At 35.1% G+C, this 23,688-nt stretch overlaps 1 protein-coding gene across 2 annotated transcripts in view; it reads left to right on the forward strand.

Annotated features, from left to right (window-relative positions):
- LOC101897930 (golgin subfamily B member 1) overlaps positions 1-18,823 on the forward strand; it is an 89,401-nt gene extending 70,578 nt beyond the window's left edge. The window contains exons 5-11 of one of the 2 annotated variants that reach the window (XM_005188403.4): positions 22-205; positions 3,494-3,899; positions 6,518-6,800; positions 6,876-7,070; positions 7,134-7,305; positions 13,010-13,243; positions 14,820-18,823. In XM_005188403.4, coding sequence (XP_005188460.1) covers positions 22-205; positions 3,494-3,899; positions 6,518-6,800; positions 6,876-7,070; positions 7,134-7,305; positions 13,010-13,243; positions 14,820-15,098 — 1,753 coding nt within the window. In that variant the 3' untranslated portion in view covers positions 15,099-18,823. Of the gene's footprint in view, positions 1-21; positions 206-3,493; positions 3,900-6,517; positions 6,801-6,875; positions 7,071-7,133; positions 7,306-12,715; positions 12,966-13,009; positions 13,244-14,819 lie in introns of those variants that run through there. The other variant, XM_020038508.2, reaches the window with a different exon arrangement.
- The last annotated feature ends 4,865 nt before the right edge of the window (positions 18,824-23,688 follow it).

Raw genomic sequence — 23,688 nt, forward strand, 5'->3', positions numbered from 1 at the left:
TTTTTTTGTAATTTATTTCAGACAAGAAAATCGCATGCTCCAAACCAAATACGCAGCCATGGAGTCCAAGTCCAAAGAACTGGCCATGCAACAAAATGCTTCCGTTTCCGGCGCAACAGCGGCTTTATCCGGTCTACATGCTCGTCTAGATAATTTAGTCGAACAATTAGTATTTTCCTATAATATATCCGAACAGGATTTGGAGGTTGGTTGCCCATTCGAATTGTTATGAGATTCGAATACTTTAATTATCCTTTAATCTTAACATGTGATTTTTTTCCATTTTTGTTGATGTCACATTTCTCGAAGTGTTTTAAGGGGATTTTAATTTTAGATTATTTATGGTAGTTTGAACAAAATACACAAATAGGAATTTTTAAAGGCTAAAGGACATAGATGTTCTGAAATAATTTTTTTAAGAAACCCAAAAAAAAAAATAAATATTTGGTTTATTTATTTTCATAATCTTTTTTTACACGATTTTTTAAAAGACCTAACGTTCCAATTTTTTTGAAAATATTTTTGAAGGTCTCTAAAAAAAACCCCGAAAATAGGAAAATTCCGGATTATTTTTTAACATATGGTGTACTTTTAGGAAAATAATTTTTGAAGAACAGAATTAAAAATTAAATAATTTAAAAGGCATGGACTTCAAAAAAATTATTTCTCGGAAGACGTGGATTTTATTTTTAAGACGAAACATGAAAAGGAAGGAACTTGAAAATTTTCAAAAATACGAAGAGGTGGATCTGCATGAGTAATTGTCACAGGCTGTAGTACCGATTCAAAATACCGAAAATCAGGAGGTACCGTTATATGTCAGCTTTACGAATACCTGGACCTGCATAGACAATTTTCTGTCATAGATTGTAGCAACTATTAGGAACTTCAAATAGGGAATTTGAATCAATTCCGGTGAATAATGTAGCTAAAATCATCAAAATACCGAATATAAGGAGGTACCATTATATGGGGGCTGTACGAAGACGTGGACCTACATAGACAATTCCCTGTCATTGACCATTACGAACTATTATTACGAAATTTGAAATGATTCCGTTGAATAATGCCACTAAATTCATCAAAATACCGAATTTAGGAGGGTTAAGTTATACGGAGGCTATTCAAAGAGATGAACCTGCATAGCTAATTTTCTGCCACAGGCTGTAGTATGCATTTCGAACTTCAAATACCAAATTTTAAACATTTCCGGTGAATAATGTCGCTAAAATCATGAATATATCGAATATTGGGAGGTACGGTTATATGGGTGCTATACGAAGACGTGGACCTGCACTGTCAATTTTCTGTCATAGGCTGTGGTGTCCATTAGAAACTTCAAATACCAAATTTGAAACAATTCCGGTGAATAATGTCGCTAAAATCATCAAAATACCGAATATAGGGAGGTACAGTTATATTGGGGCTATACGAAGACGTGGGCCAGCATAGCCAATTTTCCGTCACAGACTGTAGTATCCATTACGTACTTCAAATACCAAATTTTCCGATACCAAACAATTCCGATGAATAATGTCGCTAAAATCATGAAAATACCGAAAATTGGGAGGTACCGTTATATGGGAGCTTTGCAAAAGCGTGGAGCTGCACAGAGAATTTTCTGTCATGAGCTGTAGTATCCATTACAAACTTCAAATACCAAATTTGAAACAATTCCCGTGAATTATGTCGTCTAAATCACCAAAATACCGAAAATGGAGAGGTACCAGTATACGGTGGCTATACCAAAACGTGGCCCATTCTCAATACCAAAAGTCCGGCAAATAATTCGCTCGGAAGCTAGAGTGATTTTTTCAGACGGACGGTCATCGTAAACTCAACATAGATATGCTGCTGTGTGGGGTCCAAAACGAGGTGTTGCAAACGGAATGACAAACTTAATATGCCCTCCATACTACGGTGGAGGGTATAAAAATTCCGATTATCATCCACATACGACTTTTCCAGACAATAATCTTACAAAGAAGGTGAATTCGTTTAGGTGTTGGAAAATATCAAAATTTCAAATTTAGGGGGAGACACTGCTACATGGAAGCTATACGAAGAGGTGGATCTGTAGGCAATTTTCTGTCATAAGACTAGTACCCATTGTAAACTACATATACCAAATTTGCAACAATTCCGGTTTTCGGTTTGAAATTGTGACTAAAATACCCAAACAATTTGAATCTGTCGGTACAGTTATATGGGACCTATACCAAAACGTGGATCATTTCGTGAATCCATTTTCAATGCCAAAAAAAAAAAAAAAATAGCAAAAATGGTAGACCTAAAACAAATCTTAGTAAAATTTTATCAAAATGCAAGAAACCCTAGAGGGACTTCCACAGACGGACAGACATGTCTAAATCGACATAGAATTTTATTCTGATCCAAAAAAACATACTTTGTGGGTTTAAACTGCATGTGAATTAAAATAAAGGGCGTTAATTTAGGAAATGCGAAGGACATTCGTTAAAAAAATCGAAAGACGTATTTTTTTTTTTAAATATATTTTTTCTAATGCCGTGGTTTAAAAAATTGAAATGATTTAATTTTTTTGAAATGTACAGTTATATGGGGGGCTATAGGAGAACGTGAACTATATAGACTTTAATCTGCCACATGAGGTAATTAGAAACCGTTACAAACTCCAGAACCGAAATTTAAGCAATTCCGTTAAAAAAGGTAGTCTAAATCTTCAAAATACCGAATATCGAACTTAATCGGCCTACTGACAAAATACACATGTGTGCAGAATTTTAGCCTTCCATCTCAATTCATTTGAAAGAAGGGCACCGCTAAATCGACTTCGAATTTTACGTTGATTAAGAATATATATACTTTGTATTGCCTAACATTAGCATTTTTAGGAGTTACGAACGGAATGCCAAAGTTATAATACCCTCCATAGAGGTTATAAAAAATTAGATACAATATCCCTTTTTTGCATTTCATTTAACTCAACTTACTTAACAACTGTCTAAAAATATATCCCATCCCAATATATATTTGCAGCACCTTAGCAGCAGTGAAGATGAACAAGTCTTACACTGACATTGCACATTGAGTTTGAGAGGGGTGGGTGGCAAGTTTTCTGTGTTTTTTTTTTTCTAATTCTGTTTAATGTTTCTTTCGCAAGAGTGAATTTACTTGTAAGCTTGAAATTAGAACGGATTCGAAGATGTAAAGCCAATCAAAAAAAAAAAAAACAATCGTATTCAAAATAAAAAAATTTGCATGGCCCTCATTTACCTACCACCTACATACATACATATAACAATCACTATATAGTAAACATCATTTTTTAGATTATACCATACCTATCTATCCAATGGGAAACTCGGCAATTGGTGTAGTTTGTGAGAACAAAATTTGTGAATTAAATTGAAAGCATTTCAAATTTCTTTGGCTTGGTTGTATCAAAAATCCATAACTTTTTTTTGAAAACAAATTGATACTCGAATTAATTATTTTTTGTTATCTTTTCCAGGATATTGGCTTCCAAGCCGATGCCCAAACGAATGTGAGTGCCAGCGGTGAACCCTCATTGGATTTGGAATCAAGTTCTCTGAAACTAACGCTCAACGGTCACGATGTCATCCAACATCCCCAAACGCTGCAATTTGCACAAGCACCCAATTCACAATTCCAATTGAATTCGGCCAGTGATGGTTCCTTGTCCCCGCAGAGGAATCAATCCTTTATTGCGGCTGTCATCAGTGCCATACGAAATGCCACAACCCATTCGGGTAAACGTCTGTTGGTGAGACAAAATAAACGTCACAGTACAGCGTCATCACATCACAATATGAATGGTCATAATAATAACAACAACAGCAGCAACAGTCAACAGTCCCAACAGCAACAGCATCATCCACATGGCGATCATAATGGTGGTAAGTGTGGGCATAATGAAAAATAAGCAGAATTTAGTAATGAGAATTTAAAGAATTCTAAATCCTCAAACGAAGTCTGGTCCAGACTCGCAAAACCCGATTTTTTGATTTTTTTAACTTACACAAAGTTGGGCAAGACCAAAAAATGATACGATCCTCAAGACCCTTTTTGTTAATCTCATTTCTTTGACGTTGCTAAATGAGTCAGCCAGAAATCCGAAAATTCCCACTACACTGTGGTACAAAATTTATTTTCTTTAAATTATGGGGAAAATCCAATAGATTATGAAAGAAGAGCTAAAAAAAGAAGTCAAGCGTATCGGCATTTTGAAAGTTTACATCGCAAAGTAACCTAAACGGGGGTTGGGGTTATTAATTTCATCTTTCCTCCGCACTTTTGAAAAATTTTGGATTAATCTTCACTGGAATCCGTTGATTTTAGGTAGACAGTGTGTTCGGGTAATATAAAACAAGTAAAAACCGTAAGTTCTGAGCTTTAAATACCCTCCACCATTTAGAAGGAATTTGGCAATAATAAAAAAATAATAAAATCCGTTAAAAATTCTGTTAAAATCTCAAAAATACCGAATGTAGCCGTTATATAAGGGTATATATGATGACGTGGACCTGCATAGAAAACTTTTGTCATAAGCCATTACAATATTCAAATGCGAAACTTGAAAAAAATTCGGTGAATAATGCCACTAAAATCATCAAAATACCGAATATCGAGAGGTACCGTTATATGGGGGCTATACGAATACGTGGACCTGCACAGACATCATAGGCTGCAGTATCCACTACGAACATCAAATACCAAATTTGAAAGAATTCCGATGAATAAAGTCGCTAAAATCAACAAAGTACCGAATATCGGGAGGTACAGTTATATGGGGGATATACGAAGGCGTGAACCTGCACAGACAATTTTCTGTCACAGGCTGAAGTATCCATTACAAACTTCAAATACCAAATTTGAATAACCAAAATACCGAAAATGGAAAGAATTATATGAGGGCTATACCAAAATGTGGACCTACATGGCCCATTTTCAATACCAAAGCACTACAGACATAATATACAGGGTGAGATAAAAAAAACTACAACAAAGTCAAACGCCATAATTTTTACAGTTTTATTGAATAAAAGCAAAAAATATCGGAAATAGCATCAAATTTTAGAATAAGTTTTAGAATAAGATAACGATTCATGGCCTTCAAACGGCCAATGAAACCGTCACACGCTGCCCGAATGTTGCTCTGCGGTATTTTAGCCCATTCCGGCGAAACGCTAGCTTGAGGTGATCCACACTTTGGTATTTTTTATTGCCAACCTTGCTTTCCAAAATACTCCAGACACAATAGTCCAACGGATTGGTATCCGGAGATTTTGGTGGTCATTGTGCGCTGGAAATGAAGCGAGGAAGCTCATTTAGTAACCATTCTTGGGTGGCGAAAAGTCGTGTTGAGTGCGATGGTGCTGAGTTCTCTTGGAATGTCCAAGATCTGCGGCCAAAATGTTTACGTGCCCAAGGCTTTACTACACCCTCCAGAATAATTTCGCAATAATATTCGGCATTTATGCTGATGCCACGGTCGATTAATACGAGCGGAGAGCGACCATCGGCTGTTATGGCGGCCCACACCATCACCATGACCGGCGCTTGAGTTCTGGTGGCCAACCGATGGTGACCTCTTTGACAAGTAAACACAATCATTTTCTTTGTTTACAAACTGCTGGACAACGAATGTTTTCTCATCGGAGAAAGAGAAAATTAAATTCGGCAGTTAACCACATTCGGCCAAGCGAAGCAACTCTTTAGCTCTTTTGAGTCTATTTTCTTTCTGTTGCGGGGCAAGTTCTTATACTTTTTGGAATTTCAATGGTTTTACCCCGAGCTCATTTTTAAATATTTGCCGAATGGAATATTGCGATATGTTTAGCTCACGAGCCATTTTTCGGGCACTGCAACGCGGGTTTCGATCAAGCCGCTTCTTTACTTTTCGAACCATTTCTGCTGATGTTGCTGTTTCCTTCCGTCCACTTTCTTGACGGTAACGAGCGATGGTGTGAGACACAAAAAATTTATTCACATTTAAATGCTGGAGTGCTCTAACGATAGCCACTTGTGGTTTTCCAGCCAAATACAAAGAGATCACACAATCACGCTTGGATTCCATCACGAATAACTTTTTTCTGGAAAATTCTCACCAAAATGCTTTTTTACGCTTGTAAACAATATAATGAACTGTCTCTAGAATAATTTTAACAGCTGTCGGACGAGTGGCTTAGAGATGACAGCAGTCTAAAGTTGGTTGCAGTTCTCTTCATTTGACCCTGTATACAATCTGTAGCCATATGGCTGAGGGTAGAAAAACCTAGAGAAACGGAAGAATCGAAGGAATTTAAGATCCTGAGGCTTAGATCTACCATCCTGAAAGGCAAAATACAGAAATCTGGTCCTAATTGGCAAAGACCAATTTTTGATTTTGGCCAAAAAAATGATACGAACCTACAGACCTTTTTCCTTTGACGTTGCTAAATTAATCAGTTAGAAATCTCCCTTTAAAATATGTCGCCGCAATATATAAACAATTTTCACTTCTCTTTTTTTCCAGACGATTCAGATTCCACAGAAATGTTGGATTCCGAAACGGAACCCTGCCTAATGATGGACAATGTGCTGGAGGATGTCAATATGCCCGACTCACATTCACACAATATGGTTTCCTCTTGTACGGGCATGATATCACAAATCGATATACCCTCGGAATTGATGAACATTAGCACCACCGGCGATGATTCGCTGCACAATTTGTCGCAGGCCATTGTCAATCGCCAGAATATGGAGTCACAAGTCAGTGCTCTGAGCGGTAGTAATAAAATGAACCTGCAGCTTAAGTAAGTACATGATTTTGGAACAGCTAGAACTAACAGAATTTGAAATTAATTCCCTCCCTCTCCCCCTTCTTGCAGTGATAACAGTTGCACCGAAGAACTTAGTTGCCATGATTCCGTTGCCGAAATGCCTTCATTGGTTGAATATTCAGCTACCCAGGCTGTGGTCGATCAAGTGATTGAAGTGGATAATTTAATAACGAAATTGTTGAAGGTCCTGCGCCTCATACAATTGGACAATGACAATTGCATACAGCAATTGATTGTGGATAAGTGAGTGGAGAATTTTCAATTTTGAATTTTCAAAATATAATATTTTCATCCTTTCCATTTCAGAAATAAACTACAACAAAGCAAAGAAGACATGCTGGAGAAAATCAAAGATCTACAAGATGTCAATGTCAAACTGCAGGACGAACTGATGGATGCCACCCAGGAATTGATGTTGAAGAACAATGATCTATCCAATACCAAAGCTGAAATTCAACGTCATCGTAATGAGATCGATGTAAGATTTTAGAAAAGATCAATCAATGAATGAACAAAACAAAATGCAACTTTTCAATAATTTGTAGAAATGCTTGTTTGTATTTTTGTTTTAATTTTAAGTTTCTTTTTTTTTCAAATAAGAAAAAAATAACACATTAACACGAACATACCCGCACAACACACAAGCAAAAAATTTTTAAGTTAAATCGACGATGTTTTGTAATTTTTGTTTTTGAAAATAATTATTAAGAGAGAACATCACACACAAAAGAAAGTGTGTTTTTTTTTGTTATATTTGTTTTTTTTTTTCAATTTCATAAATTTTTGTATAATTGTAACAACAATAATAATTATTGTTTTTTCTTTTCGTTTTGTAAGAATTTGTATTATTTTTTGGTTTAGTTAAGTAATTTTTTTATGGAAATCATTTTCATTGTTTAACAAAGGGTTTATTCGAAGGAAACAGGATAAATATCTTACTTCGAAATCAAAAAATGTAAAACTATCATGAAGGAAATCTAAATTAATGTGAAAAAAAGAAGGAAGGGTTCATTGTCAACAGATTTTAAAAAATTAAAAATTAAATTAAAAACCTACTCCAAAATATTTTCGAAAGAATTTAAAATTATCGAAATTAATTAAACAAACAAAGGCACTTTCACTTTTCTTGTCCTAAAAAAAATCAAAATTCCCACAAACTCTTCTAGAATAACGTTAAGTGAACTATTGCATGAAACTCTTCTCTTTTTATACCCTCTACCTTGGAAAGGTCATTTGTCATTCCGTTTGTAACATCCATAAATATTATATATTATATAATAAAAGTATATATATTCATAATAAGCTTAAAATTCCAAGTCGATTTAAAAATGTCCGTCTGTCTGTCTGTTGAAATCACGATACAGCTCACATTATCTGACGTAGAGCTTCAAAATTTGGCACAAGAATTTGTATTGTGTCTAGATATATCGGTCCACGTTTTGATATAGTTCCCACATAACGGTACCTCCCTATATTCGGTATTTGGATAATTGTTGCCACATTTTTTCATGGATTTGTTTAAAAATTGGTACTTGTAGTTTGTGGTGGCGGAACATTGAATGTATAGGTCTACTTTTTTGTATAGACCCCATATAATAATACCTCCCGATATTCGGTATTTTAATGATTATTGCCACATTTTTTAAACGAATTTGTCTGAAAATTATTATTTGTAGGCCATAATGGGTTCTTGCTCGTAAGGCGAAACTTTCTATGTATAGGTCCACGTTTTGGTAGTACCTCCCGATAATCGTTATTGTGGTGATTTTTGGCACATTTTTTCACGGATTTGTCTAAAAATTGGTACTTGTAGCTCGTATTGGGTTCTTACACTGGTGGCGGAACATTATATGTATAGGTCCACTTTTTTGTTATAGCCCCCATATAACTGTACCTCCCGATATTCGGTATTTTGATGATTTTTGACACATTATTTTTTCACGGATTTGTCTAAAAATGGTACCTCTCGATATTCGGTATGTTGATGATGTTGGCCACATTTTTCCATGAATTTGTCTAAAAATTGGTACCTATAGTTCGTTATGGGTTCTAGCTCGTGTGGCCTCCATATAAAGGTCTCACCCACTTTATGGTTTTTTGATAGTTTAACTGCTTTATCCAAACGATCTTACTGGTATATGAAGTTTAAAGTGGAACTCAGTGGAATTCAGATAGTTTTATATAAAAATATTTCCTTTACCCTAAGGTGGTTGGTATTAAAAGTTGGGTCCGGCCGAACTTAATGTTTGTTTACTTATTATTACTTGCTGTTGATCTGTTCCAGAACCTGCAAGAATTGAATATTTTTCCAATTTTTCGATATCATAAAAAATATGTTAACGTAGTAATATTTTTAAATATTTGCGGTTCAGAATAACAAGAATTTCATGAAATAATACAATTAAATTTACTCTAGAATAGTTTGTGGAAATTTGAATGCATATTTTTGATTATAAAGAAAAAATAAGTAACCTTCCCATGAATTAAGATTTCCGTTTAACAACACTTTGAGTTTTTGGCTTTGGTTTCGGAATAATTGAACAATTCTCTCAATTTTGGAGTCGTATAGCATTACTTTGTATTGACCTTTATCATTTGTATTAACCTTTAAATTTCTATCCACTGTACAAAAAAAACTAAACAATGATTATTTTTTCCATCGAAAAAAGAATTCTTTAATAGTTTGGTCTCAATTCAGTTAAAACATCACTTTTTTGTTTTCGTATAAGACTTTTACACCTTTCTACATACATATACTCTTATGTTATACATTTAAATTATACACACAACATATTTCCGATACACACGACGACACTTATCATTTCCTTTAGTTAGTAAGCCAGCAAATTTCAATTCTTTATCAATTCTTATTTTCCGTTTCCTTAATGAATTTTATATTTGCGTTTATATTTTTGTATATTATTATATTTATATATATATACATACTTTATTTATATTTATGCACATACAGACATATATATATAATTAAAAACAAAAAAAACAAAATACCAATACTTCTTTCTTTTTTGGAAATAAAAAAATCAATAATTTCTTCTTAATTTGATGTCTTTTAATTTCCTTGATTTTGATCTTTGGATTGAGTTTTTAATGTCTTTGAATATTTTTAGTTGTTTTATATTCACATTTGGAGGATAGTCATGTTTGCATATTTTATGTTCTGTTTGCGACAAATTAAAAAAAAAATATTAAAGAAATGTTAAAAGTCGGGCGGGGCCGACTATATGATACCCTACACCACTATGCATATTTAGTAGAGCTTTCCGTAACGAATAAACGCTTATTTTGGGAATTTATGTGAAGTAGACCATTTTCGAATGCCTTTAGAGCATTTATAATTTGAAATGAAAAGAACTAAAATATGGGAGATACATCCAACTTTGAATCGATTCCCACCGAATTTGACGGAGGCAAAATATGACTTCGGAGCAATAGATATTTGGGAACCAAGTTTCACCATATGGAGAAATTTGATTAAATGTGTAAAAATCCATCCAATTTGAGCTCATATTACAGATTTGGTGCCCAATAAGTGAGAATGAAATCTGAACCGATCTCGAAAAAATCTCGCAGAGGTCTTTTTGAGCCTCAGATTGGGCTTGATGTAGAATGCATATGACGAAAGTAGGGACTTGAATACCAAACCGGATCAAACATATATGTGGGAGCTATAGCTGTATCTGAATCGATTATCAATAAATTTGAAGTACTTGCTTCTAGCCTGAATTCGAACAAAGATATATATGAGAGCTTTATCCAAATCTGAAGGGACCTTGTTACAATTTAATATAAGTATTTCTGGGCTGTATATGGTACCAAATATCATTGTTGTAAAGTGCATGTTACAAACGTGAGGGACTTTGACACCAAATCAGATGAAACATATATATAGGAGCTATAAATATATATCTGAAGCGATTTTAAAAATGATCAATCGATTGATCAAAAGTCGACTTGTGAATCTCTACTTGATGGTTCAACCGGAATTAAAGTACTTTTACTTCCTAAGGGTCAAATTCTCTTCCTCGCGGTAGAGGGTATTTTAAGTTCGCACGAACTTAATGTTTTCACTTCATCCTTTTTATACCCTCCACCATAGTATGGAGGGTATATTAAGTTTGTCATTCCGCTTGTAACACCTCGAAACATACATTTTAGACCCCACAAAGCATATATAGTATTAATCAGTTTAAAATTCTATGTCGTATATTTAGCGATGTCCGTCCGTCTATCCGTCTGTGGAAATCACTGTAGCTTCCGAACGATATGAAGTTGGTTGATAAAATTTTACTCAAATGTATATTATGTCTGAGGGACTTTTGTTATTGAAAATGGGCCATGTAGGTCCACTTTTTGGTATAGCCCCCATATAATGGTACCTCCCTATCTCCGCATTTTGGTGATTTAAGCGACAATATTTATCGAAAATGTTTTAAATTTGGTATTTGAAATTCGCAATGGATACTACAGCCTAAGACAGAAAATTGTTTGTGCAGGTCCACGTCTTCGTATAGCCCCTATATAACAATACCTCCCAATATTCGGTATTTTGATGATTTTAGTAGAATTATTCACTGGAATTGTTCCAAATTCGGTATTTGAAGTTCATAAGGGATACTACAGCCAAAGACAGAAAATTGTATGTGCAGGTCTACGTCTTCCTAGAGCCCCCATATAGCGGTACCTCCCGATATTTGGTACTTTGATGATTTTAGCGACATTATTCACCGGAATTGTTTCAAATTTGGTATTTGAAGTTCGTAAAGAATACTACAGCCTAAGACAGAAAATTGTCAGTGCAGGTCCACGTTTTGGTATAGCCCCCATATAATGGTACCTCCCGATATTCGGTATTTGATGATTTTAGCGACACTATTAACCTGAATTGTTCCAAATTTGGTATTTGTAGTTCGTAATGGATACCAATGACAAAAAATTATCCGTGCAGGTCCACCTACCTTCGTTATTTTTAAGAATTTATCAGAATTTTTAACGGATTTTATTTTTTTTTTTTTTTCAAAATTCAAAGTTCGGCCCGGCCGAACTTACAGCTTTTTTACTTGTTATTTTTGTATTTTGATTTTTATTACCTTTCATTTTCGCATGTTTTATATTCAATTTTTTGAGTAGCACAATTTAAATTATCCCTGTTATTTGTACCGTATCCTTGATGTTTTGTATCCATTCACATTGCCAGCTAAAATTAGTAAAAAACTTTATAACGCAGTAGTTGAAAGTCAAGCTAGTTAAGACAGCATTACAACAGCATTTAACGAAGAGAAGCAACAAATAATTCAACATTACAAAAATATTCCTCTTCATATTCATAACAAAAATCATCATCGTCATTATCCGTCATCATTATCACCATCATCATCATCACCAACAATCATCGTCCACATTAAAATGACTCCATGGAATGTTTGCATTTTGCCAACTGTGAATCGAATGAACGAACCTACACCAACTTGAACCACATTAATTTTTTGAATTTCTTCTTTTTTTCTGAATAACCATCCGTAATAATAAACAAAACTAATGGCCACCACCAACTCCAACACCACCATCAACGGCATCCGACATACAAACTAACCATAAAAATCAATAATTAATCATCAACCACGAAAATCATATCACCAACACCACCACCATCATCATAACCATCACCATTATCATCTTCACCAAACCCCCGCTTCAATTTGGGCGCCATGCATCAAACACACTTTTATACGATCTCTTTTCGATTTGGTTTGGTCCACCAATAACCATAACGTTTTTTATTTGTTTTGAATATTTGTTTTTTTTTCTTACATCACCTCCAAATAACCGAAACACCTTCACAACCTAACCAACAAATCGCCCATAAATAGACGAAGAAACCATTTTTCTCATTAAATAAATAAGAAAGCAACCAGTGAAACCCCCTCTTCATCATCATAACCATAACCACTTAAGAAAATCAAAAACTTAAAAGACTTTACATATGATCGTAGTTCAACTACTTGACTAGAGTTAATACTTCTGCAGCAATACCTGTAATTAAATCTAAAAAAAAAAATAATTATCACCATCCAAAACAAAAATTGAAATTTGAATTTACCCATCCAAATGAAATGCAAAATTTTATTAAAAACCAAATAAACCATCCAAATAATAAAATGCAGCGTCTAACCGAGGATATTTGCAATCTGAGCACGCTGTGCATAAACTATCGCAAGCTATCGCCGAGCACGGAAATGCCACCATTTTCGGGTTTGAATCTGAATTTGAGTAGTGAAATTGTCGATAATCAGGATGATATTGGCGGAATTTTAAATCTTCTGAAAATGTGGCAATCTGATGGGCAGTTGAAGGATAATCGAGTTCAGCAGTTTATGCGAAATATTCTGCAAATAAATGTGAGTATCAATATTGAAATATTTTAAGGTTAAAAAAAGACGGATAATTTTTAGAGGTCTCCACGGGGTTTTATTGTTAAAAGACCTTAGGCAGATCTTGTAAGGATAGTCATCTGCTACAAAAATAGTCTACTACAAACAGAAGATCTTCACCAGAGCTTCTAGTGAAGCTTTCCAATCCTTAGAGGAGCTAACTCATAGAAGAGCAGCTCAAGCTCTTCCATCCATAGAAGAGCTGCTAAGCACTTCTATCCAGAATACCTCTTGAAGCTCTTCTATCCATAAAAGAGCTGTTAAAGCTCTTTTAGCCATAGAAGAGCTGCTAAAGCTTTTCTATTCATAGATGAGATGCTAAATCTCCTCTATCCATAGATGAGATGCTAAATCCCCTCTATCCATAGATGAGCTGCTAAAGTTCTTCTATCCATAGAAGAGCTGTTAAAGCTCTCCTATCCATAGAAGAGCTGTTGAAGCTCTTCTATTCATAGACGAGCTGTAAAAGCTTTTCTAGACAAAGAAGAGCTGTTAAAGCTATTCTAGCCATAGAAGAGCTGTTAAAGTTCTTCTAGCCATAGAAGAGCTGTTGAAGCTCTTCTATCCATAGAAGAGCTGTTGAAGCTCTTCTATCGATAAAAAAGCTGTTGAAGCTCTTCTATTCATAGAAGAGCTGTTAAAGCTCTTCTATCCATAGAAGAGCTGTTGAAGCTCTTCTATCCATAAAAAAGCTGTTGAAGCTCTTCTATTCATAGAAGAGCTGTTAAAGCTCTTCTATCCATAGAAGAGCTGTTAAAGCTCTTCTATCCATAGAAGAGCTGTTGAAGCTCTTCTTTCGATTGAAGAGCTGTTGTAGCTTTTCTATCCATAAAAGAGCTGTTGTAGCTTTTCTATCCATAAAAGAGCTGTTAAAGCTCTTCTTTGTATCAACCATGAAAATCAGAGCTGTTGAAGCTCTTCTATCCATAGATGAGCTGTTAAAGCTCTTCTATGCACAGAAGAGTTGTTGAAGCTCTTCTATGTACAGAAGAGCTGTTAAAGCTCTTCTATGTACAGAAGAGCTGTTGAAGCTCTTCTACGTATAGAAGAGCTGTTGAAGCTCTTCTATGCACAGAAGAGTTTTTGAAGCTCTTCTATGTACACAAGAGCTGTTGAAGCTCTTCTATGTACAGAAGATCTGTTGAAGCTCTTCTATGTACAGAAGAGCCTTTGAAGCTCTTCTATGTGTAGAAGAGCTGTTAAAGCTCTTCTATGTGTATAGAAGAGATGTTGAAGCTGTTCTGTGTATAGAAGAACTGTTACAGCTCTTGTATCCATAGAAGACTGTTGAAGCTCTACTATCCATAGAAGAGCTGCTGAAGCTCTTCTATCCATAGAAGATTTGCTAAAGCTGTTGAATCAATAGAAGGGCTGTCAAAGCTCTTCTATCAATAGAAGAGTTGGTAAAGCTCTTCTACGTATAGAAGCTGTCGAAGCTCCTCAATGTATGTCGAAGCTCTTCTATGTTTCGAAAATTAAAAATTTGTCAATTTTTCCTACAAATCCATTTTTTTGTCTTTCTTTTCCGATTTTCCTTGTGCAGCTAACAAATCAAAATCTTAGCAATGACAGCCTAAACGAACGCCTGCGCATCTATGCCAATCAATTGGAGAATATTTCCAAGCTGTTGGACACCAGTTCGCCTCAATTAATCAGTGAAAATCCTGAGCTACAACAGCTGCGCAAAGATCTCGAAGCCGTGAAGATCAACGCCAACTGGACCCAACTGCTGGCGGGAAACAGCGATACACAGCATCTGCAGCACGAACAAAATCACCAGCAAAAGACGCATCATCACTGTGAAGATATAAATGCCAATTAAGAATTAGAAAACCAAAATTAGAGAAAAAATTGCAAATTAAAAACAAACAAAAAAACACAAATATTTTACATACATTTTACGTCCAATGAATTTATTAAAATTTAATGAAAATAAAAACAACCCAAGAGCAACTCTCAAAGACATCCAAAATTAAATTATAAATAAATAAATAAAATTTACAGTATTTTTTAGCTTTTAACAAACTTCCCAGAAAAAAGAAACAAAAGCGATAGAACGGATTGGAAGAAGGACCCTTTGTATATGTAAATATAAATAAAAAAATATGCATATATACATATATATATTTATATATTATATTAGCTAAGTATGATTGATTATTTGAAGAGAAAAAGAAATTGTGAATATGAATTTGATGAAGATTAAGCAAAAATACATTGAACCTAATTGAAGTTATTAGAAAACAACAATTAAAACAAATTCATAAATCAACAAATTGCCATAGCCACACAATAGAGTAGAGCAACAAAATACATGAACGTTAGGGTGTTTCGAAATTAGTATTTATAAAAAAAAATATTGATTGGATCCTCTGAAATGGCACGGAAATCGATGAGAACGTTAGAAATTGTTTGTAAAATTTAAATCAGAAATCAAATATTCCCTTAAATGGAGAAACATTTATTGCAGCATTTCCTTAACCAGGATTCCCAGATTCTCAGGATTAATTTGATGAATTAGGATGAGAATTACTTACCACACTTAACATGAGTTAAAAGTTAAAAATTCAAAATTATTTGGGAATTGAACTCATCCACCTCCTATGAATTCGCATAAACAGACAAAATGGGTAAATCCATTTTCAAACTCAAAATTAATTCAAATTTCAATCAACACACAAAACAATGCTCTTCGCCCAGGTGGAAAGATGGGTTTTAAGTTGATCGGTTCATTTGGAAAAGTCCACTTTAATTCCAAACTAGGCTCCTATAATCGACAATCCTATAGACATCAGTCAAAATTATAACCAAGATGACAGATCATGGATAAGAGATGAAAGCACGAACATAATAGTAAACATTAAGGAACCACTAAGACATGTCTGACGGAACTGTCATGGGGTAAGCGAAAATTAGAAATATTGGTTGTTGTTGTTTTAGCAGTGATTACGTGATCCATCGTTTATAGACTGATTAATCCGGTTCTTCATCGATGTCTACAGACCGACCTATAGCTTTATAAGAGGTCAACAAGGTTTAATTATCCGCACCCCAAGTGGTGCCGGCTAACGCTTGAGGACCTTGTTCCTACCTTTCAGTTTATCGCAGATAGCTGTGGCTTACGCGGAAGACTTGTGCATGCTATCGAATGTGACCCCAAGGATTTTGGGTAGTTAGTGGTCGGAATTTTGTGCCCGTCGACTTGCACATTCACAATCCATGTGGTAAATAGTGTGGCCGTTGATTTAGTGGCGGATATTTTCATATTCCTCTCATGGAACAAGGCGGCAAGTTCCGCGAGATAACGTTTCACCCTGACACATATGTCATCAACTACAGAACCCGACGCCATGATCGTACAGTCATCCGCATATGTTACGATTTCCATGCGTCTGGAGGGAGCGGAATACCGGAAAGGTGGAGGTTAAACAGTTCCGGAGATATCACCCCACCTTGGAGAATTTCCCGTTTCACTCTACGGAGCTTAGACTTCTTGTTCCGGAATTTCACGTACGACTGGCGTCCACACATATAATTGACTACCCAACGTTTCAAACTTGGCTGGAGGGTAGTACTCTCAACGTCCTCGAACAGCGTGGCATAGTTTACCGTATCAAAGGCCTTTGATACATTAAGAGCCACCACTACTGTTCTATGTCACGACCTGTTTTGGTTAAGTCCTCGACTGGTATGTGTGGATATGACGTGCAATTCTGTTGTGATACTATGTAGAGGACGGAAAGCGTGTTGATGGTTAGAAACTGAATAGCTTCCTCTGATTCTGGGGAGGAGTAAGGCCTCGAGAGTGTTTGCTACTGGCGACAAAAGCGAAATTCGCCAGTATGATCCGCCTTTGCTAGCATCCTTGTCTGGCTTCAGTAGCGGGACCGCCCTAACCATTTTCCAGGCTTCGGGAACTATGTGGGTGGCTAACGACAAGTTAAGGACTTTGTTTAGATACTCAACTCCAGTTGCTTCAACATTCCCATTGATATTCCGTCCGGGCCCAACGCTTTAGATGACTTAGCGTTTCGGATGACATTCGCAAAATCACCAATCGTAAACTGTGGTGGTGCATCCTCGGCTGGAAGAGCCGAGGTTAAAACTTAAATCGTGACATATGCGTGAAAGTACAACACTGTTACCAGCCAGCCAGCTTCTGACTGGCTGATATATTGATTTTGAAGGATTGATATCCAATCTTGACATTTTTACTAGTTTATAGTTCCCGTACATTATGGGCAAAGCAGTTCGTTTTATACCCTCAGACATATGGCTAGACAGGGTATATGTCATTTGATACGGCCAAAACGTGCCTCATCGAAATAACGGTTTTAGACCCTAGGTCTCTTTGGACCAAATCCGTTCTAGGATATTTGGAGTCGATCTAGCGATATCCGTCCATCCGTCTGTCTGTCTGGATTGTGGCCTCGATAACTCTCGAAGGCAGAAGCCGATTTGATTAAAACTTGGTACATCGCAATATTATTATTACACTTAGATCGAAATCAGAGATGCACAATATCGGCCCCTCTTTCTGGTACATCCCCCTCAAAAGAGGGGGGGGGGATATCTCAATATAAAGTGAAGGAAGTATACGATATAGTCCGAACCTGCTACTTTGCAATGTTTATATCATATTGGTTTAGATCCGATACGAAATGGACAATATCGAACCATTCCTTCGGAATCTACTGCATAGAGGGTCAACAGTTTGATTTCTGTTAAATTATATTTAAATAGTCGAATATTGGATGAGGGTATATATCTATCGGCAAAACCGAACGATACTTTTTAACTTGTTTTATTTAGATATTAAAATTTTTTCAATATTTTCGAAACACCCTAATATCCGTCATAACAAATATGAATAATGAATTTAAGTTTAAAAACCAAATAACCAAACTAACAGCCATTAACATAAAATTGTTTGCCAAAATTAAGAATTTCCCTCTTTAAAAGAGGCACAGACGTGTTATTGACACTTAGGTTTATTTTTGATAGGTAACAGCACAGCTTAGCAGAACCCACTTGGAATGGGTTTATGATATTTTTTTCTAAAAAATATTTAGAGTTATATTAAATTTACAAATAATTAATTTTTGGAATCGATTTGTAGAATGGTTTTAATTTTGCAACTTATGTTCTTAAGCGTAATTGTAGTATTTTGCTGGCAAATTAATTGGTCAAAACACAAAACTGAATATCAAAGTATCTTCTAGAAACTCTACACTCTATACAATACTCAAAACTATACAATTTATATATTTATGTTACATTTCAACTGAACTGTTCCCAGAAAAACAAAAGTATTTCTTCAAACGTTATTTAGCCGTAGTTTTATGTTCTAAGTAGTTATTTGAAATTGGATTTTGTAAGTTAAGACTACAGCAGCAAGCAAAACACCCCACTACACAAATTAAATGGCTCAAGTTTTTATTGAATTTGAAAAATAATCGAAATTTATTAGATGAAACTAAATGCAATTACAAAAATAAAGCACATCCTTTTTTTGATTTTAGCTATTCGAGGAGTTGTGATTTGAAACTTAAAAAAAACTTAACATTTTAAACAAAAACTAATTTTACAATGAAAAGACAAAAAACAAAATAGATACTCAATAGCCTGGAGATTTGTTAAGGCTTTCCTCAAAAACAGAAATTCTAAACTAAAATGCATCCATATGAAATGAAAACACTTGCAACACACACACACACATACACAAATTTTAAGTTGATAAAATTGAATGCTTACTAAATACAAACGTATAAATACAAATTAGAAATTATGTAGTTAAAAAAGATAAAACTTAACAAATTTTGTTGTTTAAATAAAATTGTATTTTTATGATTGAGAAAAAAAAAAACAAAAGGCTGTTTCATTTGGATATTACATATTTTGGGGCTGCCCAAATAGGTCAATCTAACTTCTAAGAATCTTTACCTTTTATGCCAAAAATTATTCAAATTCTTTCAATTTGAAGTCAATCGAGGAGGATATTAGTAAAATCATTGCACATATAAACTCACATCCAATTTTTCTGTCCAAAACCATATCAGCGGCTCCATATGTAAACCCTAACCCTCAATATCAAATTTCACCTCTATCCCTTCACTCAATACCAAATTTAGTAATATTTAGTGGGCTTATTAAAAATAAGCTACATCTCTCCATCTTAGAAACCAACAGTGGTCCAAAATTAGTACCATTTAGTACTTCACCACCAGATACCAACATAGACCACAATAACAAATTTTAAAATTCCAGCTCTATCGTAATACCCAATTTTAAATGTATTACCTCTTCGTAACACCAACAGTGACATCCATATGAAATTTCAGGATTTCAGCCCTATCCATTCACCCAATACCGAATTTAGTAACATTTAGTTATTTTTGAGCAATTGTAGTACGCATTTGCAAGATAATTTCTATATCTCAACCTCAGATACCAACAGCGATCTTAATATTAAATTTTGGGAATTTCCACTCTGCCAAATTACCAAATTTAGTACCAATTAGTAAATTATGGTACGCATATCCAAAACTAGCTTCTTCTCTCAACAACAAATACCAACAGTGACCTCCATATCAAATTTTACGATTTCAGCGCTTTTCCTTTATCCAATACCCAATTTAGTACTTTTCGTACAATTATAGTACACATTTCCAAAACTCCCTGCATATCTCAATTCTAGATGCCAACTGAGACTTCAATATCAAATTTGAGGATTCCAAGTTTCCCTTCCCCTTCGCCCAATGCCAAATTAAGTGTCATTTAGTACTTTTCGGAAAAGTACATATACAACACTTTTCAAAACCTCCTCCATATTTTTAACACAAACACCAACAATTACATCTACATCAAATTTCAGGATTTAAACTATATTCCTTTATTTGATATAAAATTTAGTACTAATTAGTACTTTTCGTACAATTATGGTACGTATTTCACAACTCCAAATACCAAGAGAGACCTCAATTTCAAATTTGTCGATACCAGCCTTATCCCTTCAGCCAATAAAAATTTGTACAAAAATAATTAAAAGCTACTTTGTATTTTTCGTACAACTCTAGGACGCAATGTCAAACCACAGCCAAATCTCAAAAACAGATACCACCAATTATCTAAATATCAAAATTCAGAACTTTATCTCTATCCCTTCACTAAATGAGATGTTAAATGAAAAATATTGAATAAATTTGAAACATTTGATTGCATGACTTTACTTAATTTTAAGTAACTCAATTGTAAAATATCAAAAATATCATAAACTGTAGAATATTGGAAGTTAAGCAAGTCAAAAAGCATTGAGTTCGAACTGGCCGAACGTTGAATATCCTCCACCATTTGGAAAGAATTTGAAAATATAGTACCCATTATGAAGTGTAAATACGAAATTTTAAAAATTCCCGTGAATAATGTAGCTAAAGTCATCAAAATACTGAATTTCGGGAGGCACTGATATTTAGGGGCTATACGAAGACCTACTTAGACAATTTTTTGTCACAGGCTTTAGTTATCATTAGGAACTTTAAATACGAAAAATCATCAAAATACCGAATAACTGGAGGTACCGATATTTAGGGGCCCTACGAAGACCTGGCCCTACATAGACATTTTTCTGTCACAGGCTGTAGTACCTATTAAGAAACCCAAACACGAAATATGAAACAATTCCGGTGAATAATGTCGCAAAAACCACGAAAATACCGAATATCGAAAGTTATCGTTATATGGGGGCTATGCGAAGACATGGACTTGCATACAAAATTTTTAGGTATAGGCTGTGGTACCCATTTCAAACTTCAAATACAAAATTTGAAATAATTGGGTATGATGTCGTCAAAGTTATCAAAATACCGAAAAATAGGAGGTACCATTATATGGAGGCTATAGGGAGACGTGAACCGGCATAGCCAATTTTCTGTCATATGCTGTAGTATCCATTAAGAACTATCATAACGATGTTTGAAACAATTCCGGTAAAGAATGTCGCCAAAAACATCAAAATTCCGAGTATAGGAAGGTACAGTTAAATGGAGGCTATACCTAAACGTAGACCTATATAGCCCATTTTCAATACCAAAAGTCCTGCAGACCAAACTCATATAATTTTATCATAAAATTTTAACTCATAAAATTTTATCAACCTACTTTAATTCGTTCGGAAGCCAGAATGATTTCCATAGACGGAGGGACGACAGACAGACGGACGGTCATCGTTAAATCGACATAGATCTTATGCTGATCAAGAATATACAATACACAAGACGGACAGGGCTAAAGATGGGAATACATAAAGCGCTTATTTGTCTGGCTTAAGTCATTGGCTGGCTTCTTCGCAAATGAACAAAGGAGCCTAGAGCCAAAATCGATCAAGAATATATATATATATACTTTGTGGGGTCTAAATTGTATATTTCCAGGTGCCAGTTTTTATACGTCCCGAATAAATAATACTATGGACGGTATAAAAATGTTGGTATTACTTAAAGTAATCTTCTTTTTCCACATTTTCGAAATTCCTTTACCGGCATTTCGGGCATTTGTCACAATCTTAATCACGTACCGAAGGGACAAGAACAAATTTATGCGGTGTGATTTGTGTGTCTGTCCCTTGAATACTTTACAGACTTTAAAATGGGTTAAAATGTATTTTAAATTTACATTAATGTGATTATCCCTAGCTGGTGGTGGTGCTAGTATTTCTGGCAAAGGGATAAAAATACCATCGAAGCCCCGCATCAGTATGCAAGGCCATAATGTCATTAAAAAGAGAACCAACATTACTCGAATACAGATGGTTCAGTTCTAGAATTGAAAATTGAAACATTCCAACAACAAGAAGAACATAAACATAATTTACATTTTAAAAAAAAATTAACACAAATCTCCCATTTACAGGGAAGGGAAGCCCAACCGGCCAGTCATACCTGTTGGTTGGTGTTGATGATGGTGTGCGAGCGAGCGAGCGTGCAGGTAATCAAAATCACCAAACTGGAAAAAATGAAATGAAAAAACACAGAAATATTCCCAAGGGAGAACAAAAAAATCATTTCATTCGAAGAAGTAGGAGTTGACTGAATATTGTACAAAGAAAGACTCTCTCGCAGCGGCAAAGGATGACTAGGATGAAAGGAGAGTCAAAGGACTTCTGCTGAATTATTTGTTACCTGCTCGATAGGAGTTCCCTTTTATGGTTGCCGTAGTAAAACAAAGATTTTCCCTTAAATTAGATTAGACAAATGCACAGATTCGAACGGAGACAGACAGACAGACAAAGTCACTCGTTAGCTGCTCACCGAAGACAATACAACGGAATGCATGCATTGATGCTTTTTTTCTTGGCCCTCTGAACGAAGTTGTGCGAGTAAATCACAAAAGAAACCGGAACAGAGAATAAAAGAAAGAAAAGAGAGATGGTTTTGTTTTTCATGGTTTCATGCTCCACCTTTGATCAATGTTATGTCCTCACCATGGTCCAATGAATGAAATATAAAATTACAACGAGGGGTGAATGTTAATGTTGGGGAATTTCTTTGGATTTCTGCTCAGTCTTGTTGGTGTGTTTTGATTATGTTTTTGAAGAAAGCATTCCTAGCGGATGAAACTGACTCCAGGGGGTTCTCCCTAAACAAGAAATATAAGTAAAAACCCCAAATTAACCCAGCTATGGTATAGGAGAACACCGTTTATCTACTAAACGCCAAACAAAAGGCACAGCATATTTACCGAAATATAAAGGTGTGACACGAGATAACAGTAGACATTGAAGAAGATTTAGCTATTAGTATATTTTGTGACTCACACCTTAAAATGTGGAAGAGCACAAAATACAACAGAAGGCTCTCAAAAAGGCTAGACTTTATGTTAAGTAACGGAGACAATCAGATCAGACACCAAATTTTCACTATTTTTAAGATTCTAGCTAAATTTGTGACCGAATAAGCGCTATTTTCACATTAAGAATCATTGGTACTTAACTGTATCACCCGATATACTGCTGTCATTTCTAAGCCACTCGTCCGACAGCTGTCAAAATTATTCCACTAACCGCTCATTATATTTTTTACAAGCGTACGAAAGTATTTCGTTGAGAATTTTACAGAAAATAAGTTATTAGTGGTGGAATTCTTGCATGATAGTGTGATTTCTTTATATTTGGGTGGAAAACCACAAGTGTCAATAGTTAGAGCACTCCAAAGTTTAAATGTGAATAAATCTTCTGTGTCTCGTACCATCGCTCGTTACCGTGATACTGGTAGCATAGCCCGACGTCAAGGAAGTGGACGGAGAAAAACACCAACATCAGCAGAAATTGTTCGAAAAGTAAAAAAAGCGACTTGAGCGAAACCCACGTCGCAGTGGGCGGAAAATGGCTCGTGAGCTGAACATATCGCAATATTCCA

Source organism: Musca domestica, unplaced genomic scaffold (genome assembly GCF_030504385.1).
Source record: "Musca domestica strain aabys unplaced genomic scaffold, Musca_domestica.polishedcontigs.V.1.1 15, whole genome shotgun sequence".
In the NCBI taxonomy this organism is placed as follows: Eukaryota; Metazoa; Arthropoda; class Insecta; order Diptera; family Muscidae; genus Musca; species Musca domestica.